Source organism: Amblyomma mixtum, chromosome 2, assembly GCF_055824585.1.
Source record: "Amblyomma mixtum isolate Tamu chromosome 2, ASM5582458v1, whole genome shotgun sequence".
Lineage (NCBI taxonomy): Eukaryota > Metazoa > Arthropoda > Arachnida > Ixodida > Ixodidae > Amblyomma > Amblyomma mixtum.
In genome coordinates this window covers 285,372,296-285,396,347 of record NC_143013.1, presented here as the reverse complement: position 1 = coordinate 285,396,347, position 24,052 = coordinate 285,372,296, and the positions used below count along the sequence as shown (strand labels likewise).

The following is a 24,052-nucleotide window of genomic DNA, read 5'->3' as shown; positions in this document are numbered from 1 at the left end:
TGTTCAGTCCTTATGTCCTTATGTTCAGTCCAGAGGTGTAAAACAAACTGTTGTAAGTCAGCGCTTGTGTGTCCATTGTGTCTCCCTTTCTTGTGTCCTTATCCCTTTGTGTGCTGTACACTTCTGTCATAAAAAGTGACTCTTGTGAACAACTAGAAAAAAATATGCAGCTGCTTTCAAAAATTGTACTTCTTGTTTTCCAGACAAGACACAGTTGCACAGAGATGACTACAAGGCACTTGGTCTCGATAAAAAACTCCATCATGCACAAGCTCTGCCGGATGACCATAAAGACAGCCAGCCGTTGTCAAGAAAGTCAGATGACACTTCAGACTACAATGCAGTGCCACAGCCTGCATACAGGCCGCCTGCGACGCAAGAGACCGCTCCGCAAGATCGTACAATCATCGCAGACAAGAATGTTGTCTTACACAAAGACATCACTCAACCACCAACTCGTACGACCACTATAATACCAATTACCCGGTTTGCACCAACACCGATTACAAAGGAAAAAGATGTGGTAGTCAACAATGTAAACGAAGGTGCTCAAACAACAACACAAGTAATTGAATCTTCTTCATCAAGGCCAACAACTGCAACAAGCATTAGCAATTCCAAATTTGAAGTCAAGACTGATGAATACAGTACCACAACAGAAACCCCAGCTAATACAAAAACTCCAGTTTACAGCCCTGGGTTATCACAGGGCAAACATGAAGAAAACCAGACTGGAGACAAGACAGAAGTGAACAAATCAGTACCTACATCACTAGCTCTACAGGAAGGAAAGACTGAAGTACACACAACTAATTCAACAACAGAGCTGCAGCACGATTCCACAATCCTCGACAGACCTGTGGAACCAAGCCCTTTCTTGGATACCGCAAACAAGGGTGTCCCTGCTATGCCACAAGAAGGACTGCACTTTTCAGACCTCATTGACCGCCTGTTCTTCACAGGCAATGATGAAAAGAAGGAAGCTGTAGATGGCAGCCCCCAGACAGACCAGCTAAGACCAGTTTACGGCCAAGCGCACCTCTACAATGCAACTTCACTAGGAGGAGCATCCGTGATTGAATCTCGTTATCCGGTGAAAGAAAACGACACGCTTCAGCCAGTGTATGGAACTGTGCCAGCTTACCACAGACCAACAGCAGAGTCCAGCATTGGCAAAGTAGACAGCCTAAGACCCCGTTACGGGAAACCACCCTCCTTCAGGGAAGAGAGCTCTGAAGAGCTTATTTCACACATGCACACACAGGTTAGCACAACAGCAGAGGTTCACTATGAACCTGCTCTTTCACTGGACGCAGACACACCGTCTGATAAGAAGACTCCTACAGTGAACAAAGCAACAAACACAACAGCAGAAAACTCTACGACGCAAAGCGACTCATCTCATCAGGACAACACTGCACCTGGAATTGAAAACCGTCCCCACATAAGCATTGCTCCAAAGGATTTGACACCCATTTATTATGACGTGCGCAAATATACCACAACTACTCCAAGCCCTTCAGCAACCTACACAACTAAGGGTAGCAGTGCGCATTTAAGCACACTCACCACATCAGCAACAACGATGAGGGCATACAGCACAACTTCTCAAGGTACAAAAGATGTAGTTAACAATGCAACTACAGCCAGCAACATGACTAAAGAGACACAAGAGCAACACACGAACTTAGAAACAACAACAGAACCAGATCATAACATTTGGGAGCTGATGTTTTTCAACCGATCAGCGCCTACAGCGCAACCGACGAAGAATGACAATGCAACAACGAACAACATATGGAAACAAATGTTCTTCAATCACTCCTCGCCTACTGTTGAGCCACACAAAGGAGACAACAAAACAGAAGACAACAACGAAATAACGAAGAAAACCGAAGACCACAAAAAGCCCGCTGAAGAAGTAGCAATCACAACAAGTGTAATCAAGGTGAGAGTTGGCAACACACTCAATGTCTCTTTAGACAACAGTAACCAGTCCAAGTACCGAAATGTAGAAGAAGATGGAATTATTGTTAGTGTCTATCCAGAACATCAAATGGACGGTGGAGTCACAGATATTCAAGACATGCCTTTGCCGGGGCAGGCAGAGAGCCGAGCCATTTCATCTGGGGACTCTTTTAAGAGCATCCAACACTCTGGCGACAAGGCCAAGTCTCCAGCTGAGCTTACTCAAGTCATTTCAGACATCATTAAAGCACACAAGAGTGAAGAACCTGAGGTAATCACTGCTCCAAACATTGATTTCTCCAAACCAAACGTGATGACAGTCAAGGTATCACCCAGCAACAGTTTTAATGTGTTCTCCCTCATCCTGCTAGACAAGAATGGCACAAGCGAACGCGGCACGACATCAACTACAGAGCCACCAGTGGACAATGCACCATGGGCTCCGATGGGGACCCCTGCTGAAGATTCTTCAGCTTTACGACACTCTGCCGAGTATGCAAACTACACCCAAACAGCAAGTGCTACCCCGACATCTACAGAGAGCTTCGAGTCACAGGCTTCCCTCACTGTACAGACCCAAATTCCCAGTCACGGAGCAAGTGAAACAGTTAGCCATTCAGAGAAGCCAGCACTTCATTCCACTTTTAGAATTGTGCCCTTCCTTGCAGAGGATGCCATATTCAAGCCAGCAACGTCAACACAGCCCTCATTGGCGAACGACACAGGTGCTTACCCCAGGATAGTGAACACCGACCCCAGAGACACAGTTGAAGGTGAGTCCACCCACTAAAGTGTTCCAAAAGTGTACACACATGCTGATCAAAAGGACTGAACAGGTTATGCACCCCAGACTCAATGTGAGCACCCCATAATGGCATCATACTGCTAATGGCATCATAATGGCATCATCAGTTGGTACGTGTAAGCCTACTCACATTTTTTAGGTAGCAGGAACTTGTTTTGTCTTTCTGTCACGTTCAGTATCAGAGCATGTTCCAACTCCATCTGGTCTAAAACAACATAGCACAGCTATATATTGTGGCATGGTATTGAAGAAAACAACTGAATGTGCTGAAGTTGAAGATAAGATAACTTATTTGTGAATGGTCCTAGATGTATACAAAGCATACACTGTACTATAGCAACGCTCCACTTCAGAAACAGAACCACAGCGCTCCTTGAAAAAAACAAAAACAGTTACTTTCCAGAGTTCCCGATGTTGCTTTCCAGAGGTTTAACATAGGAGCCAAAGGCTCGACATAGAGACATTGTACTTCGTGCAGTAGTTAACGGTCAACATTTTACCAAATTGTTCACGGAATCAGTTTCTCACAAGCTGTCTGCGATTCATGAAAAATGGGACAATTAGGTCCTTGTAAAAATTGAGTCGCTTACAGTATTAACTCTAGGAACTACCCAATCACAGTAAAGAGTGACAGTTTGGGTAGAAGATGCAACCTTCTTAAGCCTTAACGATGCTGATGTGTTCAGCGCTGCAGCAACTCACTAACCAGACTGACTGAGTGTAAGACACCAGACTTACACAAGTAAGGCCTGGCATAACTTCTAAATCAACTAAATGGCTGAACACAAAGGCAACCATTAGTTAAGAAGCCTTAGCTGACCTTTGTGTTCATGTGTCTTTTGAGTTTGCATCTTTCTTCTTCTGAAGTTACTATTCAGCATACTTAATTTGCTGTTCTACTTTTTTTTTCCCAGACCACTGCTTTGTGGATGGCCATATGTTTGCTAATGGGGAATTGATCAAGAAGCAAAATCCCTGTGAGCTCTGTAGATGCTACTATGGACGTGAGCTTTGCCAGCAAAAGAACTGCCCACTGCCACCGTCACCAGCATGCATAAGCGAAGCAGTCCCTGGATTCTGCTGCCCGAAATACACCTGCCGTAAGTTTCAAAGCTTGCTATCCATGACAGTTCAAAACTCTGAGTACAAATGTTAAGTAGACCCCTACTACAACTACAAAGCATTAGCATGAAGCCGTGCTTAAAAAGTTATGTCAGAAGATCTTGGCAGTAAAAGTGTTTTACAGACACAAATTTAATAGTCACTGCATATCACAAAGCTGCGTCCCTTCATATACACATCCCTTAGTGTTGCCATAAGTCAGTGCACAGATAGTTCCGCAGCTTCCCCTGTACTGCACTGCCCCCTTTTCATGGTATTTGTTGCATACACTAGCTCTACTTGTAATTAAAAGTTGCTCCATGATAAAAATAATACAAGCTTGTACCTCTGTGCTATGAACACATGCTCATGAATGAGCGGTAGTCTTGCATGCACCTAGAAACCTTCACATAAGCAAATTGCTATGCATTGCATCCCATTGAAGAAGGAATGGGCAAGGAGTAAGGCACAGATATTGCATTTTAAAAGACATGCAAAATAATTTGTAAGTAGGGCACATTCATGAATAAAGTATGAGTGTGTGGTCATCTCAGCCTAGTCCTCTATACAATTTTGTGTTACAGTTCTATTATGAAATGCTGAGGCATTCAATGTAGCTTACCCACCCAGTCCATGAAGAACTGTCACCTTCAACATATATCTAAAGAATGCTTTCTCTTTGTTATCAAATGTCATAGATGGTCATAGCCATTGCAGTAACAGTTATGTTCTGACTTGGCGCGAACACTTTGTTGAATGAATCATTTACAAGGAGCTTCTCGAATTCCTGGTAAGCTACAGACATGCAGGCGGCACAAGTTCAAATGGCACTTAGTCGTGCTTCCCGTTTTCATCCTTGTTTCGGCTATGTGATGACAGCAGCAAGGGCACAGACTGCCTCTCTCTAGTCATGCACATGACGATGTGATTCTCTTTGGTCCACCCTTTCCAAGCACTCATATATAAAAGGAATGTTGTGTTATACGCTGCTCAATGACTGGTACACAATCATTTTAAATTTTGAACACCAGCATAGTTAAGTTTTATCATCTTCAGCAGGTAAGTAGCCAATGACTTGCTGTATACTGAGCAGTTACCCAGGCAGTTCTGGGTACATTTGTCCCACACATTCTCAGCTGTTAGCTAGTTGAAGGCTGACAGCACTTTTTTCTAGCCCTTTCAGTCTCCACAAGAATTCTTTGGTTTCCTCTGCCTCTCTTTGGATTCCTGTGACTCCCTTTGGGCTACAAAGACAATGATCACGAGAAAGAATTTCACCGTTCATGAAAACTAAAGACGATAAAAGTTAAAAACACAGCAGCTGGAAACAACAGCTCATGACCCACAGTGTGCTGTATTACTGTGGCAACCAATTAACGCAGTAACGAGATTGGTGTTTCGGTGTTCAATTCTAATAAACAAGGCTAAGTAACAAAATTTCGGTGCTAATAATTTTGTCTTGTGATTAGCTTTCTGTCTGGGCAACAAAAAGTTTTAACACACTCATTGATCACGGCAGAGGAACAATGGATGGCAGTCATGAATGTGGGCGAAGCTTCACTGCATACTTAAAGGAACATCAAGGTCAACTCCATCAAATTTTTTTCTAAAAATTGATTGTTTGGCTCATTCTGGCTATGCTGATGTTTGATCGGTACCAAAGAACATAGGTATTACTGAGAAAATTGGATGAAGAAATAAAGCATTTTTTTCCCACCATTCAGTTAAAACTTGCGACGTCAAGAACGGAAAGGACTCTGTGATCACTGTCCGGAAATGGATGGCAGTCTAGCCTAGCCTCAGTGATCAGCCCCACACAACAATTCTAGGGATGATTACGATACTCCCTAACGCGAAATTTCACCACAGCTCTGTAAGTGTTTTGATTCTGCAATATATGTGGTAAAGAATTTGAGAGGTAATGTACCGTTACAAAGTACTCTTTATTTTCCACGAAAACTCTATCTTCAAGTAACACTCCTCTCCCAATTTTTAATTGTCATGAAGGTGGATTTGTGGTCGGAGAAATGGATGGAGATATGTTCAAACCTGCAGCACCAATGCCTGGTTCTTAAGCGGACGGTTTATACTAGGAAGACAATGCTGTGAGGGGTGCGGCCGACACGGACAAACTATCACGTGCAGCACATTTCACGTCATCACCTGCCAACGGAGTGGAGTGGGGTGCGATTGCGAGAAGGCAGCGTGTCGGTGCGCGTGCCACCGCAGACAAACCTCCCCATTCCCTAGCCATTCTACCTCCACACATACAGTAGTGATGGACTATGGTGTGCACGGCGCGCACCACTCTAGCTCCATCTATGAGCGAGCGGCGGTAGTTTAGTTTGCTCAGCCCAATCCAGTCTTGAGAGGAGCACAAGCGTGCTCCCCTCGCTTGCCTCCCCTCCCCTTGCATTTGGATAAACCGACAGTAATGCAGCTCAACTCACGAACGGATGCATAAGAGCTGCGCTCTAAAAATGTTTTCATGCCACCGCAGCTTGCTATCAAAAACAGCCTGGTGGCGGAGATAGCCATATTTAATTTTCTAGCTCATGAAAGCTTTTTTTTTTTTTTTCAGTAAAAGTTGCCTGTTTGTCATTAGAATGCAGTAATATACCAATTAGGGCCAACTTTCATTTTTCTTCAATGTCACTTTAAGTTGTGTCCTGTTGTATGCACATTCCATCACCATGAAAAAAAAATGCTTGAAATCAAAGCATCACAGAGCCCATGGATGACAAAAGCGAACTACAACAAGAAATGGTTTTGCCAATGCAGGTCCTGAGGATGTCTACTTTCCTCCAGATTCTGAGACGACGCCAGGCCCCGACAACCAAGTCCAGCAGTACACAGTGAACATCTGGTCCACAAGACCACCCGCAGCACAGTTTGGCTTTGTGGGAGGACACAATGCAGCTCCCCAGTCTCAGATCACGGGTCGCAAAAGCACTCCCCAGTGGCTGTCAACATCTTCATTTTCTGTCAAGAATTCGCCAACGCTCAAGCCATACTTGCTCCAGAGACAGTCTCCGCACAAAACACACGACAGGTTTGCTCACTTGCATGGCACAGAAGAACCAGACAGTTACGAAGAGACAACGCCTCTTCCGACGATGACGACGACGACGGCTGAGCCACCCACATCTCAGTCCCCTAGCAGCAGCCAGCAACTGTGGAACATTTTCGAGGTTTCAGGTGAGTTCCAGCATGCTAACCACTATCCGGCTATTGATGCACAATTGGGGCACAACAGTCAGCCATACACATATATAAAGAAACAGATCATATTGGGCTGAACTGAACTGAAGAGCTATGAAACCAATGAAACATTTCCATAGCACAACTCTGCTCAGCTGAAATCACTACCCACTTCGTTTTGTAGCAGCAACTAACTAATGTATGTAACTGATTACGCCATCTCATGGCGAATTTAAATATAATCTCAGCATTTCCAAGAGACATCATTTTATGCATGCAACAGTTTAAAGTGGCATTTTGCAGGTTTTGAGGGTAAATTAAATGAAACTGAAGGAAACTTCATAGCAGACTAGACCTCTATATGCATCCCCGGTGTTATCAAAATAAAACTAAAGTTGCCAGCATCGAAGCAGAACTGTAACGTGTTAGATGGCTGAACCAAACAGATGAATGAAGCCGTAAAAACTCTAACAGCAGCACACATGAAAACGATGCACTAAATATAGCAGAGTTTTAAATTTTACAATACATAACCTTTGGTTGCCAAAAGAATCAGCTGAGAGTAAACAATTGAAGCTTATACAGACCCTAGATAATGAAACAGATCAGCAGTTCGATTGCTTTTTCAAGATCCTGCATGTCATTAGAGCCACACATACCTGGTTTGTTGCTATATCTACAAGGAAGAGGAAATGGATATTGGCACGGCATGTAACAAAAAAAAACAAAAAAAAAACAGATGACCAATGGTCTCCTGAAGCAATGGAGTACCGTATTTTCCGGTGTATAAGACGCACCCTTGTATAAGACGCACCTGCCATATATGCAGGCTGTTATTGAAAAAGTTGGCATATAAGACGCACCCGTGTATAAGGCGCACCCCAATTTACCCTGTTAGGCTAGTGAGGCTTAATTAAATATGCTTGTGTGACCATCGTGAAATACACCGTACCTGTGAGTTCTTAAGCAATGCTAAGTGATCGATAAGGCGACACTCATGCCATACCCGCCCACGTTTTAGCAAAAAAAAAAAACGAAAGAACTCTCCTTATGTCCATAACAACATTTTATTTTCACTTAAAACCTTCGAAGTCTTCATCTTCGGATGCGCTATCAAAAAGTTTGCCCCTTTCTGGAGGCAATGCAGCTGAAACATTCTCTTGGCACAATGCACATACTACGTACACAGAGCAAACAAAGTTGCAAAGGGAGACTAAAAAAAATGCCGGCTTGTCTTGACAATGGCGAAAAGCGCGATTGTCGCCATCTTTTTGGCATTTCACATTACTTTTGCTTGAGGCCTCCGAAACGGCCGCGTGTTTGTGATCCCGGAAGTCATCATCCACGCCGTTTCATGATAAAGTTCACCTAAAAAAGTTGCGCATGGCGGTCCCCGTACTGTAGCCGTGTTACAGCCGCGTTATTAGTAGCGATATTTTTCCGGCGAAAAAAGCTTCAACATGAACCTGAGTAATTTCTGAACTCACAAAAAAGCCGAAAAATTCGCATATAAGACGCACCCTTGTATAGGACGCACCAGCAAGATTTTTGAAAAAAAGTCACGTCTTATACACCATAAAATACGGTAGATATTAAGAGAACGTAAATGTAGCACGTGGCCGCGTGACATGTGACGCAAACGTAATGGGACTTTGTTCTCGAATGGCCGTAACTAGGCGGATGCTGCTGCTCTGACGATGATGATGAACGCACTCTATTTTTGTGAACCGCAGGCTGCAACATCTACGGACGGCTCTATGGTGTCAACGAAGTGGTGCGGGAACTCAGCAGCAAGTGCAAGGCTTGCACATGCACGTCGCTTGGAGTTCAGTGCAATGAGACATGCTGATTGCGGCAGATCCTCCACCCAACAAAACTCTCTCCACACAGCACCCAACATCCAGCCCTCACCATGGCAAAAGATTTTTTCTACATGGCCATGACATCACAAGGACAGCCCAGTCACAACGCAAAGCTGTTTGGCATGTGCAAACGAACTGGATTTTGCGCTGCCGTGCCACATTTGTGAAACTAGTGCCGTCAGCGGTTCTTATGACAAATCCTGGCGCACTATGTTCTACGCATGGTTTCTTGACTGCTAGACTAGGCATCAAGTAGCCATTCGCTTTTGACTTTTCCAGGGAGTACCACAGTGGCCACTGCTTAAACATTGTAGAGGTCTCAATACCAAAGCAGTGTAATTACACCACTTCTTTCAAAAGAGATGCATTTAAAAGAGTCGTTGGAGCAGCAGTCCATTATTTCATAAAAAAAGTACAGTGCAAATGCTTTGTTCATCTTTGGTCAAAAGAACCCACTGTTGCGACAACTGCTACGAATCGCAGAGTGCATGAGCAAATCTCCCGGTTACAAACTGAATGACAACATGGTGATTTGCAGCTGGGGCACGTTTTATTTGGAGCTGTGCAACTTCTGAAATGGTTTGCATCTTCTTAAACATTCCACGATGTCCTCTACACATACTATCCATCTCATCTCAAGAATCATTTTGCATGCAAATTGGCAAAGCCAACGTAAGTGCAAATACCTTACCTTCACTGTCATTTCATGTAGCACGCACAACCCTACTCTCCCGTGACAAGCTGAATTATTTTTCAAATGCCTTTAGTCTGCTATAACACAAGCACAGCAATTATGAGGTGTCTGCAACATAACGGGTATTCTTGAAATAACAAGAATACTACAAAATTAGACCTACATTTTCAGCTTTCATAAGCAAATTATTGGTGTAATACACACAGCTTCTTCGTTTTGTTCGAATAAGTGGATTGACAGAAATTTAACACCACTCACACAGAACGAAGAATAAAAAAAATTCATCAAACAATTTTTCTCAATGCTAAGCAGAAGTTGTTATCAGAAGCATGGATATTTATGCAGTGTTATGCTACAGTTTTAATGTTTAAAGCTATGGAAAGTAAAAATGAAACAGAATTGCAAAAAGCATCACAGAAGCCACATGGACTAAGAACACACATAGACCCTAACCGAACTACTGGAGATTTCAGCTAAATGCATGAAAACATAACATTTCTCAGAAATAATCCCATTACTTTGTGCACACATATCCAAATTATGCAAAGGCATAGAGGCCACATTTGAAGGTCACATACATCCACCCGTGCACTCAGCTATCAACATAGAAGAACCACAAATCAACCAACAAACCAGACTGCTTTTCTACCGGTAATGCTTGCCAAACAACTCATGAAGCAGAGTAACAGACTGAAATAAGCAAGTCTATTTGTCTTGTCCGGTTTGTAAGGTGAAGCTGTGGCTCAGTCGGCAAGTTTCCAGGATTTTCAAGTTTCATTTGACTTGCAAAATAAATCCTTTCATTTTCAGTATCAAGGTACATAAACTGCCCAATGACTGATGTCCTGAAATAAACTAATGTTTGTTGTTCTAGACAATCGCAGAAAGTAACTTTCAACAAGCCTGAATCAAAGCTCACATTTTTATCAGATCACAACTGTTCTGTGTCAGCTTAAAGATGTGTAGCAGTAGCCTGAGTTATTGTGTGTGTCAACTTCTGAAAATATGCGTTTAGTAGTTATTTATGTCTTCCATGGTGTGAAAAGCAAGACTCTTTGTAAATAGCTTCATGTGCATTTTTTTGTGTGTTTTCCTCTGATTTACCGGGATCTTTCGAGGCAGCGTCCTTACAACCAACCCAAGTCCTGCCTTTTGGATGATGATTTGGTTCTGTGTGAAATCACACCGCATTTAACCATAGCAATTTTTGCATCAAGCAATAGCTAAGCACTTCCATGATGTAAAAAACATGTTCTACTTGGGTTTTTTGTACTGATGCTGCACTAAGCAAATCGTCCGTCAAGCCACTTGTAACCAAAAAATTTGGAAAGGTCAACGGCTTGACAGCAAAAACTGGTGTGTGAACTTGTACCTATCGATACACATCTAGGGCAATAAAGTTTTATCTTTGAAATAAAATCTGCATTCACGAAAAACTGGAATGCTGGAACAACAAAACTGTGATTTTCAACCCATCTTATTGTGACATACCATATACTGGGTATCCCAGCTAAATGTAACCAAGTTTTTAAAACAGACTGAGTGTCCTAGGTGAGTGAAATCAACTGACTGCTGTTGAGACAAGGTTTGTACAGGCTTGACCGAAAAAAAATTGAAGGATATTCAAAGACTTTCGAGGCCCCTCTAGAGGAATTTCAAGAACCTATTGTGACCATCAGCGTTCACAAAATTCGGCAACAGCCACCATGATGCTAACTGCACTCGCAGTGAGCTAAAAGTTGATTGTAGTACAGTACCAAAGGGTCGTTGGCCAACAACTGGAATATGAATCTGACAAGTTTCACAGTGCAGCTCTTAGGCGCCCGTTCCTGGCTTGCGTGTTTTCATAATTACCGGTGTAACTGGCAAAGCTACAGCAAAGCAAAGAGCATGGTGAAGGATGAAAGTAAGGTGACAATGAAGGGAGGGCAAGAATGAAAAGGCAGAGAAGGGGGTAGCGGTGGAAGAAAGAAAGGCAGAAGAGTAATGTGGAAAGAGGAGGATCAGGCCATGGTGGGGGCAGGCGAGCGAGCCACACTCGGTTTGCACCTGCTGCGGCATAATGACTTCCTAAACACACTTGCAGATAGCCGTCATGCTTAGAACACCGCAACCACCTGCACAAAAGCGACTGCAGTGGAAGTGGTAGCAGGCAGATACCCCAGCAACGTCTACATTTCAGGCAACACACCTTGGAGGGTTTGTGAAAAACAGTGCACTGCCTTGCCTAAGTGAGGCGATTCCTTGCACAAAGATTGTTAACAGTTTATAGTTTATGGGGGTTTAACGTCCCAAAGCAGCTCAGGCTATGAGGGATGCCGTAGTGTAGGGCTCCAGAAAGTTCGACCACCTGGGGTTCTTTAATGTGCACTGACATCGCACAGCACACGGGCCTCTAGAATTTGCCTGCATCGAAATTCGACCGCCGGGACCAGGATTGAACCCGCGTCTTTTGAGACAGCAGCCGAGCACCATAACCACAGAGCCACCACAGTGGCTGCACAAAGATTGCAAGCCCCTTAATTGTTGCACAGGTGCATGGCTGATTATGCTAGAATCAGAACAAAATCTTCCACAAAACAGCTTGTTGCAACTTCAGTCAGCGATAAATCAGATCTAATGTGACCCTTTAAAAGCTGTAAATGCAGAAAGCATGAACGCGTACCAAAAGAATTAACCAATCAGTTCACTTTTTAGGCAGAAACTGCTTCATTTATTCTGGAACACAAAACTGGCCACTTAAAGCAATACAGGTAACACTACATTAGTGAAACAAACAGGCGTGACACTCTCCAAAGAAGTGCAACAAACTCTGAAAGATTTTTGAAAGATTTTGAAAGGTGGCTGTTGTATCAGTGCTGTGTCAGAACTAATGGTGTAGGGAAGTGGGCAGTGCCAACATTCCTGGCACATTCCTGGATATTCCCAGTACGCAAGCATTTCTTGATGGCCTATTGGTGGCAGAGGAAAAACAGGAGTTTGGCAGGACATGGTAGAAAGTTCTAACTGCATTACAAAAGAATGGCATCAAACCTTGGGAAGAGAAAAGCATTCTAGGTGAACAGGGGGTAAACTACCTTGGACACTGAATTGGTAGAGAAGGTATCCACCCTCGCAAAAGGAAGCTGGATGCCATCATGAAGACTCCAGGACCTAAGAACCTTCAAGAGCTTGATTCACTTTCGGGACTCATCACTTACTTTTGAGGTTTTTGCCAAAGATGTCCACAGTATATTCACCGCTACACAATTTGCTGAGGAAGAATTTCCAATGGAAGTGGGAATCATGATGTCTCCACATAATAAAGGAGATACCATGAAACTTGAATAGTCTTTTTCACTACATCCCACACAAGGAACTTCATCATCATCATCATTTATTTTACCCTTAAAGGCCTCTGTTGAGGCATTACATAAGGGGGGGGGGGGGGGACAAAGCAAACTTATCTTGAAGTGTAATGCATCGCTCGAAGGAGTAAGCAGTGCTTTCACAAGTCATTGCATGGATGGAACAACCAATAGCATTTCACTTTCGAACACTTACAAATTCCGAAAAGAATTATTCCGAGTCAGAAAGTGAAGCTTTGGCTTTGGTGTTTTTTGTTGAAAAGTTCAGGGACTACCTACTTGTTTTGTTCAGAAAGCCGACCATGAGCCACTGGTAGGGTTGCGCAGAGAAAACAAGGCGGTGCCTACTATGGCAGCTGCACAAATCCAAAGAAAGATGGCATTAACCTTTTGAGCTCACAAATACATGATAAAGTACAAAGCCAGGGCATTGAAATGGAAATACAGATGCAATAAACAGGTTTCCAGCAGATGAGGCAGATGAGAAATCTCCCGAGTCAGCAAGAGCAAGTCTTGGCTACAATACTCTTGGATTCCAGCCCGGTGTAAAGGGCACAAATTCAAGATCTGAACCACAAGGATCCTATTCTAGAAAAGGTAAGACTAGAGGTCCTGCATCGTAGGCAAAAGAATGTTAAGGACAACTATTTGAAGACTTATTTTCACTATAATTAAGCCCTTCGCATGGACGGAGGGCTGATATTTAACAGTGTTCCAGTGGTAATCCCACAAATGGCAAGGAAGGCTTTTTTTTTGTTGGAGCTTCATGATACACATCTTGTTATAAATTCTACCAGGGCACTGGATAGAGGACTGATACGGTGGCTGGGAACTGATCTTGATATGAAGGAATTGTTATGTTGATGCCCAGTGTGCCAGCAAGCAGCACCAACGGCAACAATGAGGAAAACACACAGTTGGCTAGCCACTTCACAACCATGGGCCCGAACCCATGCGGACTACACTGGTTCAGTGGAAGGAAGGATCATCCTAATGGTCATAGACAGCTACTCTGGTTGGAATGAGGCTACTCCTGTCTTGTCTGCAAATGCAGCATCAACTGTACAGAACCTACATACCATCTTTGCACATCACGGACCAGCAATATGTTTAGTTTCACACAATGGCACTCCATTTACTGGGGCAGAGTTTCTAGAATTCATGCATAACAATAACATTTGGATATACAAACTGCACCTTACAAGACATAATCAAATGGACTGGCTAAGACGGCAGTCCGACCAGTGAAGGAAGGGCTGAAACGCATGACAGAGGTGTGTCTAGTTGCTAGGTTAGCAAGATGGTTGCAAATGCCTCGACGAACACTGTCTGGCCAGAGGGCCGACTCCCTGGCACATCTTTTGCAGCTAGTTCAACTGGAAACCATAACTATGACGAAACTGCTACAATGAAATTGCCTCCAGGTTCATCACAGAGAAGCAAGAATGAGTGGAAAATGGAGGACACAGTTTTCTGCCCTAGATTTGTAACAGGAAACCGTTGAACAATTGGTAAAATTGAAGAGCTGGAAGGAAATCACATGGTTAGGGTCAGCACTGAGGGAGATGCCAACGGCATTATAATCAGGTTCGCCATCTATACGAGCCCAGTACAGCTGAGGAGACTCCAGACATCTCAGCAGACCTGCAACCATTGCAAACAGACAACTTATTCCCAGGAGGGCAACTAGACCTTCCAACAGCAACATCACCGAGACAACCAAAGCAGATGGCCCTCAACAAGCAAGAGTCTACATTGAGATTAGACCTTTACATAGAGCACTCATCTAAGTGCGTGTGTGTTTGTGTGGAGGGGGGGGGGGGGGGGGGGAGGTAAGGGGCTGTGTCGGAACTAGCAGTGTAGGGAACTGGGCAGTGGCAACTTTGGAAATGGGAATAAACCATTCTGACTGCAAAGAATGCCAGACATCACTTTGTCTACCTGCTCGGAATAAAACATTTGTCACAAACCTAATAGTGACAGTCATGTACAGTTTTTAAGAAGTCTGTGCAATGCCATAGTAATATTGGCTGGTACAGTGGTCCAGCAAATTAGCAAGTGATTAGGAGCAAATATTCAATAAGTACCCGGAAAGTGATGACAATTAAAAGTAATTATTTCAGTTTCTGGAAGCTTAGAATGATAATCTGCTATCTCTTTTGTTTTGAAAAGAAAAATACTTAATATGTTAAACTAAGATGCTTTCTTACAGGACTAGACTTCAGTAAATAACACCTACAGTAAAATGATGCAAGAGAAATATACACTCTTAGCATTTGTGCCTTTTGGTTTGTAGGTTTGTTTAATGGGGTTTAACATCCCAAAGCATTTCAGGCTATGAAGAATGTCGTAGTGGAGGGCTTTGGATAATTTCAATCACCTGTGTTCTTTGACGCGCATGTGACATCGCACAGTATGCGGGCCCCTAGAATTTCTCCTCCACTGAAATGCGACCGCTGGGACCGGGATCAAACCCACGTCTTTCGGTTCAGCAGCTGAGCACCATAACCACTGAGCCACTGTGGCGGTGGCGGCTTTTATGCCTTTTGCTCATGGATACTACAACTGCAGCTTAAATAAACTGAGGGTCAGAAAGCATGGTGGCTTTGATTGAAAAGTGCATAACAGAGGTCTCACTCACTGGCAGCAAAAGATCTGAAATAGTTTACCCCACTTACAAAAAGAAAAAATATAATTCATTTTTAAGTAACATATCTCCCCCCACTAGCAAATATATAATGGGCAATAAGCATTCTTAAATATACGTATGCTGTGATAGAAAACAAGCACTGTTTTGTAACTTTGGATTTAGCAAAAACTGCGATGATTATGGAACACATGCATTTCCACCGCATCAACCGGCATGCTCCCAACAGAAAAAACAGCTGTAATCCTAGGAACTCTGAACTGACTTTATTTAGACTTTTACCATTTATATCCACTAGCTATTCTGGACACGAATTCGCCGAAAGGTGAGGTTCACACGGGGCCCCAAGGCTGCCTTGCGGGGTGGGAGGGAATGATACCAGTATCGATTCGTTGGAGGGTTCATCAGCAGCAGGCTTCCATGCTCCAGGCATATTTTCACGGGTTCTACACGACGCACCTTGCGCCTAGCATCACCATGCTTCAGCACAAAGTCTCGAGGTTGCCCAAACGACAGTGACGCAATTGGGACGCTGTGGTCAAGATCTTTCTCGTCATCTCTGTGCTCACCGATGTGGTCTGATCCATCTTTGTACCTGGAACATAGCAAGAGGGGGGAGGGGCGCAGGTGAACAGGTGACTTAATATGTTACACTGGGTGAACAAGGCCAGCACTTCTGAGAATTACAGATGACCTTTATCAAGTGAAAATTATAGATGTTTTTAAATCGAAAATGAGCCTCAGTAATGAACCCAAGCTTTCAAAATAGTGAGAACTACACTCTTAGTAACTTATCAATGTAATTTGGCTTAAACCTAAGTGCGCAATCATATTAATGTTTGCCATACATGGTACAAATGTCATTCAAAATTAACTTTTTTCTGAAGGAAGCAACTTCACGCTCTCAGTCTTCAGGATCAGGAAGCATCTCTTAATCCTAATACTCACTATTTCCTAAGCTTGCGCAGGTACATAGCGAGCAAGGAAGGAAAGTAAAAACTTCCAGGAATAACACCAAAAGTCCATACAACACTAGTGCACAATGACACCTCTTAGACAATATTAGCATGCATATAAAATAAAGAAATGCAAACTTTTCCAGCAGTGGAAATCAGAGCTGACTGGTGCATAAGACAGTACTGGAGAGTTTTAGCCCCACCGTACGGTAAACCCGGCAACTACGGCAACTGCTACTGTATGGCAAATGTGGCTAGGCAAGCTTGGGAACGGTAGTAATGGCAATGTGTCGCCGTATTAACCGGACGGCTGTCTGGCTGTGCTAAAACTGTCTGGTTTCATTCCTTTCATACCACTGTCTTGCTGCTTCATTTTTTGGATCAGATGCATACTCAAACACGCCATTAGAAATGACCCTGTTTTGGCAGTTCATAAGACTGGCTTTTGTGTAGGTGTAAAGGTCACAGTTCAACTCGCACAGTTAAGAAAAGACATTCCAAGTTCACCAGAGTACGGATTTACACAACACCTTTAGTCTGTTATAGTTCTTGCTATGAGAGATTAGACAACATTACTAGTAGGGCAGCACTGGACATTCTAAGCATAAGCATAAGAGCCGCCGTGGTGGCTCAGTGGTTATGGTGCTCGGCTGCTGACCCGAAAGACGCGGGTTCGATCCCGGCCGCGGCAGCTGAATTTCTTTCGAGGAGAAATTCTAGAGACCCGTGTACTGTGCGATGTCAGTGCACGTTAAAGAACCCCAGGTGGTCGAAATTTCCGGAGCCCTCCACTACGGCGTCTCTCATAGCCTTAGTCGCTTTGGGACGTTAAACCCCATAAACCAAACCAAACCAAGCATAAGAGTTAAAGACAAAAGAAAGCAAAGCAATGTGGCAAGAAAGTGAATTCAGAGGTGGTGCCACAGTCAACATAAGGGGACACAGGCATCGAGTGCATTGTACCCCAACTGAAAAAGGAGCATATGATGAGACTTCACATATATCAGTCTACTGTCAGAAGAACTTCAACATACAACAACCACAAGATCCAAGTATAGGTGGAGCAAGAGGCCTGCGCAGTACGGGGTCAACCAGCGAAGCTGAAATATTCAATCACTGATGCTGACATCACAACAGTGATAGGACAGAATGCCTGTAAGATACTCAGACTGGCGAAGAGAGCACATGCAGTGCAGGCCACTACAAATGAAGACATCTTCCAAGGCGTCGGATGCATCGGACGTTTAGAGTATGACATGGACATCAAAGGAGTTAGCAAAAGTTGAGAAAACAAACCCCTCAGAAGGATCCCTTACGCACTGATGACTGAAGTCAAGAAAGAGTTGACAAGTATGGAACAGAAGAGAATCATCGAAAAAAGTATCACAGAGCCAATCCCATTCTGCAGTGAAATGGTTATAGTCAAACAGTGACGAAAAGCTAAAAATCTCCATCGATGCAATGGAGCTGAACAAAGTGCTACTAAGAAGAAATTATCCGCTAGTGACATTCATTGGAGGAGATCGTTGCATATGTGAAAGGAGCCAAGTGGTTTACCTTCTCAGACTCAAAGAAAAGATTTCGGCAGATGAATGAGTCAGAGCACACCAAGAGGTACCTAGCCTCCACTACTCCAAGGGGTAGGTACCGGTTCAAGAAAGTGCTGTCTGGAATTGAGTTGGGAAGCATTAGCATGTCGCGGAAAATCTCAAGCCAGAAGGCGGCAGTCCTGCAGGGTATTTTCCAGCGAATGTGATGTCGCATGTTGGCCTCTCGGGTGATGTCCTGCAGTGGTGGCAAGGCAGCAGCACGTTCAAGTGCGTTCAAGTGCAGGCACCTTGGTGCCCTTAGGTAGCCCAGCGACAACCTCCTCAGTAGCTAACATGCACTGTGCCTGCGCATCTCTCCGTACTTCATCGTTTCCGCATCAAAGAACTTACTCCGCCAGTCCTCTTTTCGTGCAAGACCCGCCTTGCACGTTCCCAAGAGGTATTCATCAATAAGGTTTATTATAACTCCGCATAAACCTCGTATACTCTGGAGAAATGGTGATGGCCTGACATCACCGTGGTAACGTGCTTGCACTGCGAGCTCCACTGCCGCGCTGACCTTACCCATTTACTCTGGAAAGTACTGCATTTGAAGCCGAGGGAATGGCCATACTGTCCCTCCAACACATAAATTACTATACCATGCTGCTCACAGATACCGACACACAGCTCCTATTTGCTGCATATGGGAGTCAAAGTTGCCTGACCGGGGCGGTGTATGGGTGCCAATTAAAGCCCGTCTGATCGGGTCCCGCAATAGCAAAACGGACAATACACCGAATCGGACCTCGAGTGTGACTAACATTCTTTCCCCATTTCCCTTGCTCTCAAAATAAAACTTTTAATCAACCAATCTGCTCAGTGGTGAAGTTGGGTGAGAGTGCACAAAACCATTGCTGCTATTTCCTTGCCTGTTTTACATGGATTCTGTTTGGATGGAATAATTAACTATTCGATGAAGTGGAAGACAATCAAGGAAACAAATAGTACTCATAGATGTGGTGAATGCATGTCATCTTTTTGTCCCCTATGACACAAGAGCAGTAGCAGTGTGATGCATGGCACTGATTTCAGTTGAGAATATGACAGAGACTGGCTGGAGGTACCACTAGAATAAATCGAGCTGAGACAAACAGGTGAACACATGATAGTTTTGCGTGAAAAAACAGCAGAAGCTTCTGCCTTGGATCACATGAAACCAGCAATATAGTTTTGCTCCAGACCATTTTCTAGAGGCCCGTGTACTGTGCGATGTCAGTGCACGTTAAAGAACCCCAGGTGGTCGAAATTCCAGAGCCCTTCACTACGGCGTCCCTCATAGCCTGAGTCGATATGGGACGTTAAAACCCCAATAAACCAATAAATAAACCATTTCTTTGTGTCTCCATCAAGCTATCAGTGTTTTAGTACTTGAAGCAATTATTTTCATCCTCCACTGCACTGTTCCAGACACCACTGTCGAGCAAGCAGTAATTAAGCTCTAAGGCCATATATCGCACAGCCATTCACGCTCGAAGTTCATTCTGTTTTTGGCCGTTTTTGTGCAGCTGAGGATAGGGACAAGGTAGACTGTGTGGCATTCAAGGCTTAATGTACTACACGTGAGTAACTTGCAAACTATCTCGTGATAGATAATCAGAACATTGGTTTAGCATGCGCACGTTCAATGTAGCTCTTCAAAAAGGCTTGTGAGTTTATGAGGGAAAGACGTGCTGTACGCAGAAATATGTGCGAATGGTTTAAAAACTGCACATATACACCAAGAAGACTAAAGGAAATTTTGATACAGGTACACAAAAGGAATTTGAGAGATCACAGGCAGGCTGAAGCAAGGCATGTCACAGAATTGCTATGCATCCCAAGCTGCCTTTGCATGAAGCACAATGGATGAAGTGTATATATATATAGGATGCTTGCCTGCACACGTGTGGAAAAGCAACCTAATGTAACAACCAACTGAGCGAACAGTGGTGCCATTGTTATTGCAGCGAAGCAGCACCACTATACAAGTGGACACAGGTGTACGCCATCTAAGGAATACATTACTCAAACGCTAATGCACGGCTCTGATATTTTTTTTCGGGTGTTGCAAGCATGTTTAGCCTGTAATTATCACAGAAACAAACAGCAATATGAGCACCGCACTAAATTAAAAGTATGGTGCTGACGGACATGCGATCCTCACCTATTGATGAGAACAAAGTTGTAACGATGGCCAGTGTGTTTGGAGACAAGATCTCTCAAGTGTTGCAAAAGAGGGGTCCATGGTTTCGCAGGCAATCGAATGCCGGAAAACGCGTAAACCATTCCTTTATCACCGTAGGACACCTAAAAGAAAACACAAATTCATAGAGTCAAACACTGTTACAAAAAGAAAAACAAAGCGGTAAACTACACCGTCTTTTTGATGTACGCTACTGAGAAGTGCGTACCCCTTCACATTACAGAGTATGGAATGATCCGCGCCAAAACTTACTTGCTTTCGCGGTATCGTGCGCCACTTGCCATAAATTCTTATCTTGAGCAGGTCTCCCGTGAAATACTCTACTTCGGACTCCAACCTTCGAAAAATGTAGTCCGCTGTACTCTTTGCAAAAAACTTTATGTAGTCCAGATCAAGGCCTTCCCGCGTAATCTTTCTCATGACCAGGGGTTCCGGGTTTATACAAACATCACTTACTAAGGTGGAGCGAACACACTCAGCGGCGTTGTCATCCCGCTCGACTGATTTCTCAGCAGGCTGGCTGTTAGAAGCCTCACATTCTTCCCTTTTCTGAGCTACTTCGTTGCTCGACGACATTGTCAACAGTCAGACTTCGCTGGTTTCGTCGCAAATGGACGGCTAGACGCAGCTCGTTGGAACGTTGCAACCTCGGCGGAGGAAACACACAGCTGAAACACACCATCTAATTATGCTCAACGGTTCGCTGCCAAAAACTATAAAGCAACGACGTCAAGATCTAAACCTCAGGCAGCGCTAGAACAGTGAATTCCGAACGACAGGCGAACACTAGTGCAGTAGCTGGCAGCTTACCACTTTTCTTCCCGCGGATCACCACTATGAAAACACAACCACGTGACACAAACGTCAATTCAACGTTTCATAAATGTGAGTCTATGGTTGCTGTTGTTGCCACCTGATGGCGCCACAAGGCCTAACGCTGATCATTAAATTACGAAAGGCGCCAAAAGTAAACGGCAGACTGAGTCAGAGCCCCACAAAACATGTGGGGCAAGACATGTGACCACAAGATCGCCCTCCCCTTGCACCCCCCCCCCCCCCCCCCCCCGTTCCGGACGCCCATGACTGTACGGAATCTGTCGCGGCGTATGGCCGGCTTTTGCCTTGTTGATGAAAACCTGAGCTTCCCGGAACAGCCCTTTAGGCATCACGGTCGAAGACAGGAGGTGTTTACGTTCCTTCAGGTGCCGTCACTCCTCTTCAGGGCTGTGTTGTAGAAGGTTCGAAAAGGGGAGCGGATTTTAAGTTGTGCCTGGCTCGCCAGCCCGTGGGCGCGCTCGTTGCCTGTATTACCTGCGTGCCCTGGCACCCATCTGATAGTCGCCCGAATGCAAGTCTCTCGCAGCGTCTGTTTGCATGCCTCTGTGATTTGGTGCGCTGTGGATTCGCGGGTGGTCTTAGTCTCCAAGTATACTAGAGGCTAAAGGGACCCCTTCAGTACAGCAGTATACTACTGTACTATCTTGTTTATGTTTCTGTCTTCGCTAAAAGATAAACAGAATAAAGATAAACAGAGTCCATCTACATTGACCCATATGTTTGAGATGAATATAGCATGCAAAATAATGGTACATATATTTAAACATTTTGGTAACTTTCTGGAGGATAACAATTTATTCTTTCTAACACAGCATGACTTCCGAAAGTTTTTATCTTTTGCGACATTTAACTACTTTCCTTCACTTACGACTTGCACTTCTATTTGGACTCCGCTTCTTCATCTGACGGCATTTCTTGACTTTGCTGAAGCATTCGATAAAGTTAGTAACTCAGTGGTATTACGTAAACTAAGTGGACTGAGCACAGACCCTGCAGTTCTTAACTGGATCCGTGGATTTCCTTCTTCTCGAGTTGAATTTGTCAGCATTAATGGCGCTGACTCCTCTACTGAACCACTTGGTTCAGGGGTTCCTCAAGGATCAGTACTTGGCCCCGTTGCCTTTTTTTTTTTCTGCGCTGCTGTGAATTTCCATTCCCCTCTGTAAGGTACTCTGTATCCTGAGAGTAAAATAAATAAATAAATAAATATCTCTTGCCAAGGAGCATGCCCGGAGGAGGGGGGAGAGCAGGTGCTAACTGCACCCCCCCCCCCCCCTCCCCGGCAAACTGAAAACTCGGCGCCTATGCCCATGTGCACTGCAAACCGCAAATTCTATGACCACGACGATCGAGAGCTTAATTGTACCTGGCACAACACGCATCTCACCTTGCATCAGAAGTTATCAAAAGTTAATGCCGGCGGAAACGCTTTTAAAAAACACGAGGTGTCCTAGCCGTCTGAAACCAAATGAGGGTTGTTTAGAGTCACGTGACCTAGTCTGCAGTATTTTTCGTACTTCAAGGTTGACTAATTAGTTAAGCTAATTAACTATTTTTTAATTATTGACTTGAGGAACAAAGTGTCAATGGAAAAGTTGTAGATCGCTTTGAGGAAGAGCTTACTGAGACATTTGCAGCAAAGTAATATTTACGTAAAGTAGTTTTTTTACCGACCTTTAACCATAACCCGCACAATAAGAAAAAGCTTCCACATGACAACTGTGCCACTTCAACGTCCCAAGACGCGCCCTAAAGAATAAAATCAATTTTTTCTGAAGTCCTCTCCTCGATGAGACTTTGGGTGCACATTGGGGCAGAGAAGTGAGCGAGCAGCTGGTCACATGACAACTTTCTTTTAAGGCCAATAAATGAAGCTACGTAAATCGTAACTTGACGGAAACAGCACTACTAGCGGTTTTTCGAGGTGATCTAAAACTTTCGGATTGACACTTTCTTCCTGAAGTTAATAATTAAAAAGTTAGCTAATAAAACTTAACTAAGTAAGTAACTTTGAAGAGCAAAAAAAAAAAATACTCAAGGCTAGGCCAAGCGACAATGAACAACCCTGAGTTGGTTTCACTGGACTAGGGCACTTCGCCTTTTTGATAAGTTTGGTTACATTTAGCTGGGACACCCGGTATATACGATCTGTGCGGGCATGAAAGATATACAAGTATGCGCTGCCCATTACGCAAAAATAAAGAGTTAGGCGGCATAGTTAGAGAGAACGCGGTAATCCATTGTATATGAGCGCCGTTCCGGTTGTTAGAAAAATTCTGCGACGGAAGAACGTGATCCGTGTCTATAACATCGCCAGACAAGATCGTCTAATTACGTTATTGAACAGCAAAACAAGCGAGAATGATAAAATACATACAGTGCTAACAACGTAACACAAGTGGGTGCGGACACAATCTGGATGCTGTTCCGTTTGCACCAGTGAAATATGATGGGGACCTCCGAGATGGGTTTGTTTCTTTGCTTCCTTAAACAAGTAATGGATCGCGGAATACAGCCAGGCCTTGGCTCAAAACTTCATTGAAAGAAAACATATATAAAGCAAGCTGTTGGGCGAGTTGGTGACGATCTTCCATATATAGTTACAGCGTGAAAGAGAGGACAAGAGAGGCCGACAGATCACAGCGCCAAATTGAAGTGAAATGAAGGGAGGTATCTAAAAACCTGATAAAATCATCAACTGGTACTTCGTGGGTTAATACAATCGGAATGAGACACTCGGAGAACTTAGAAATGACATGATGAACCTGCTGCTCGAAATCGAGGTTGTCACATTCTAAAAACACGAAGTAGTCGGCCACAAATCTAAAAACTGTACAAATACTGGATCCTTCGAGACACT

General features: G+C 43.9%; 2 protein-coding genes across 6 annotated transcripts in view; one reads left to right on the top strand and one right to left on the bottom strand.

Moving 5' to 3' along the window:
• Positions 1–11,083, top strand: part of LOC149364342 (uncharacterized) — a 211,640-nt gene extending 200,557 nt beyond the window's left edge. For all 4 annotated transcript variants that reach the window (XM_089574276.1, XM_089574277.1, XM_089574279.1 and 1 more), the window contains 4 exons: positions 204–2,741; positions 3,688–3,873; positions 6,656–7,072; positions 8,809–11,083. In XM_089574276.1, coding sequence (XP_089430402.1) covers positions 204–2,741; positions 3,688–3,873; positions 6,656–7,072; positions 8,809–8,924 — 3,257 coding nt within the window. In that variant the 3' untranslated portion in view covers positions 8,925–11,083. The remainder of the gene's footprint in view (positions 1–203; positions 2,742–3,687; positions 3,874–6,655; positions 7,073–8,808) is intronic.
• Positions 6,321–21,173, bottom strand: LOC149364341 (DNA oxidative demethylase ALKBH2-like). 2 transcript variants are annotated; one of them, XM_089574282.1, is made up of 5 exons: positions 20,608–21,173; positions 20,317–20,459; positions 16,195–16,220; positions 13,258–13,334; positions 6,321–7,047 (listed from the first exon to the last, which is right to left on the bottom strand). In XM_089574282.1, exons 1-4 carry the CDS (start codon positions 20,929–20,931, stop codon positions 13,267–13,269), a joined length of 561 nt encoding a protein of 186 aa, XP_089430408.1. In that variant the 5' UTR covers positions 20,932–21,173; the 3' UTR covers positions 6,321–7,047; positions 13,258–13,266. The 2 variants fall into 2 exon arrangements, with proteins under 2 accessions (XP_089430408.1, XP_089430407.1); XM_089574281.1 differs by lacking the exon at positions 13,258–13,334 and having other exon boundaries at positions 15,908–16,220.
• Positions 21,174–24,052: the final 2,879 nt, after the last annotated feature.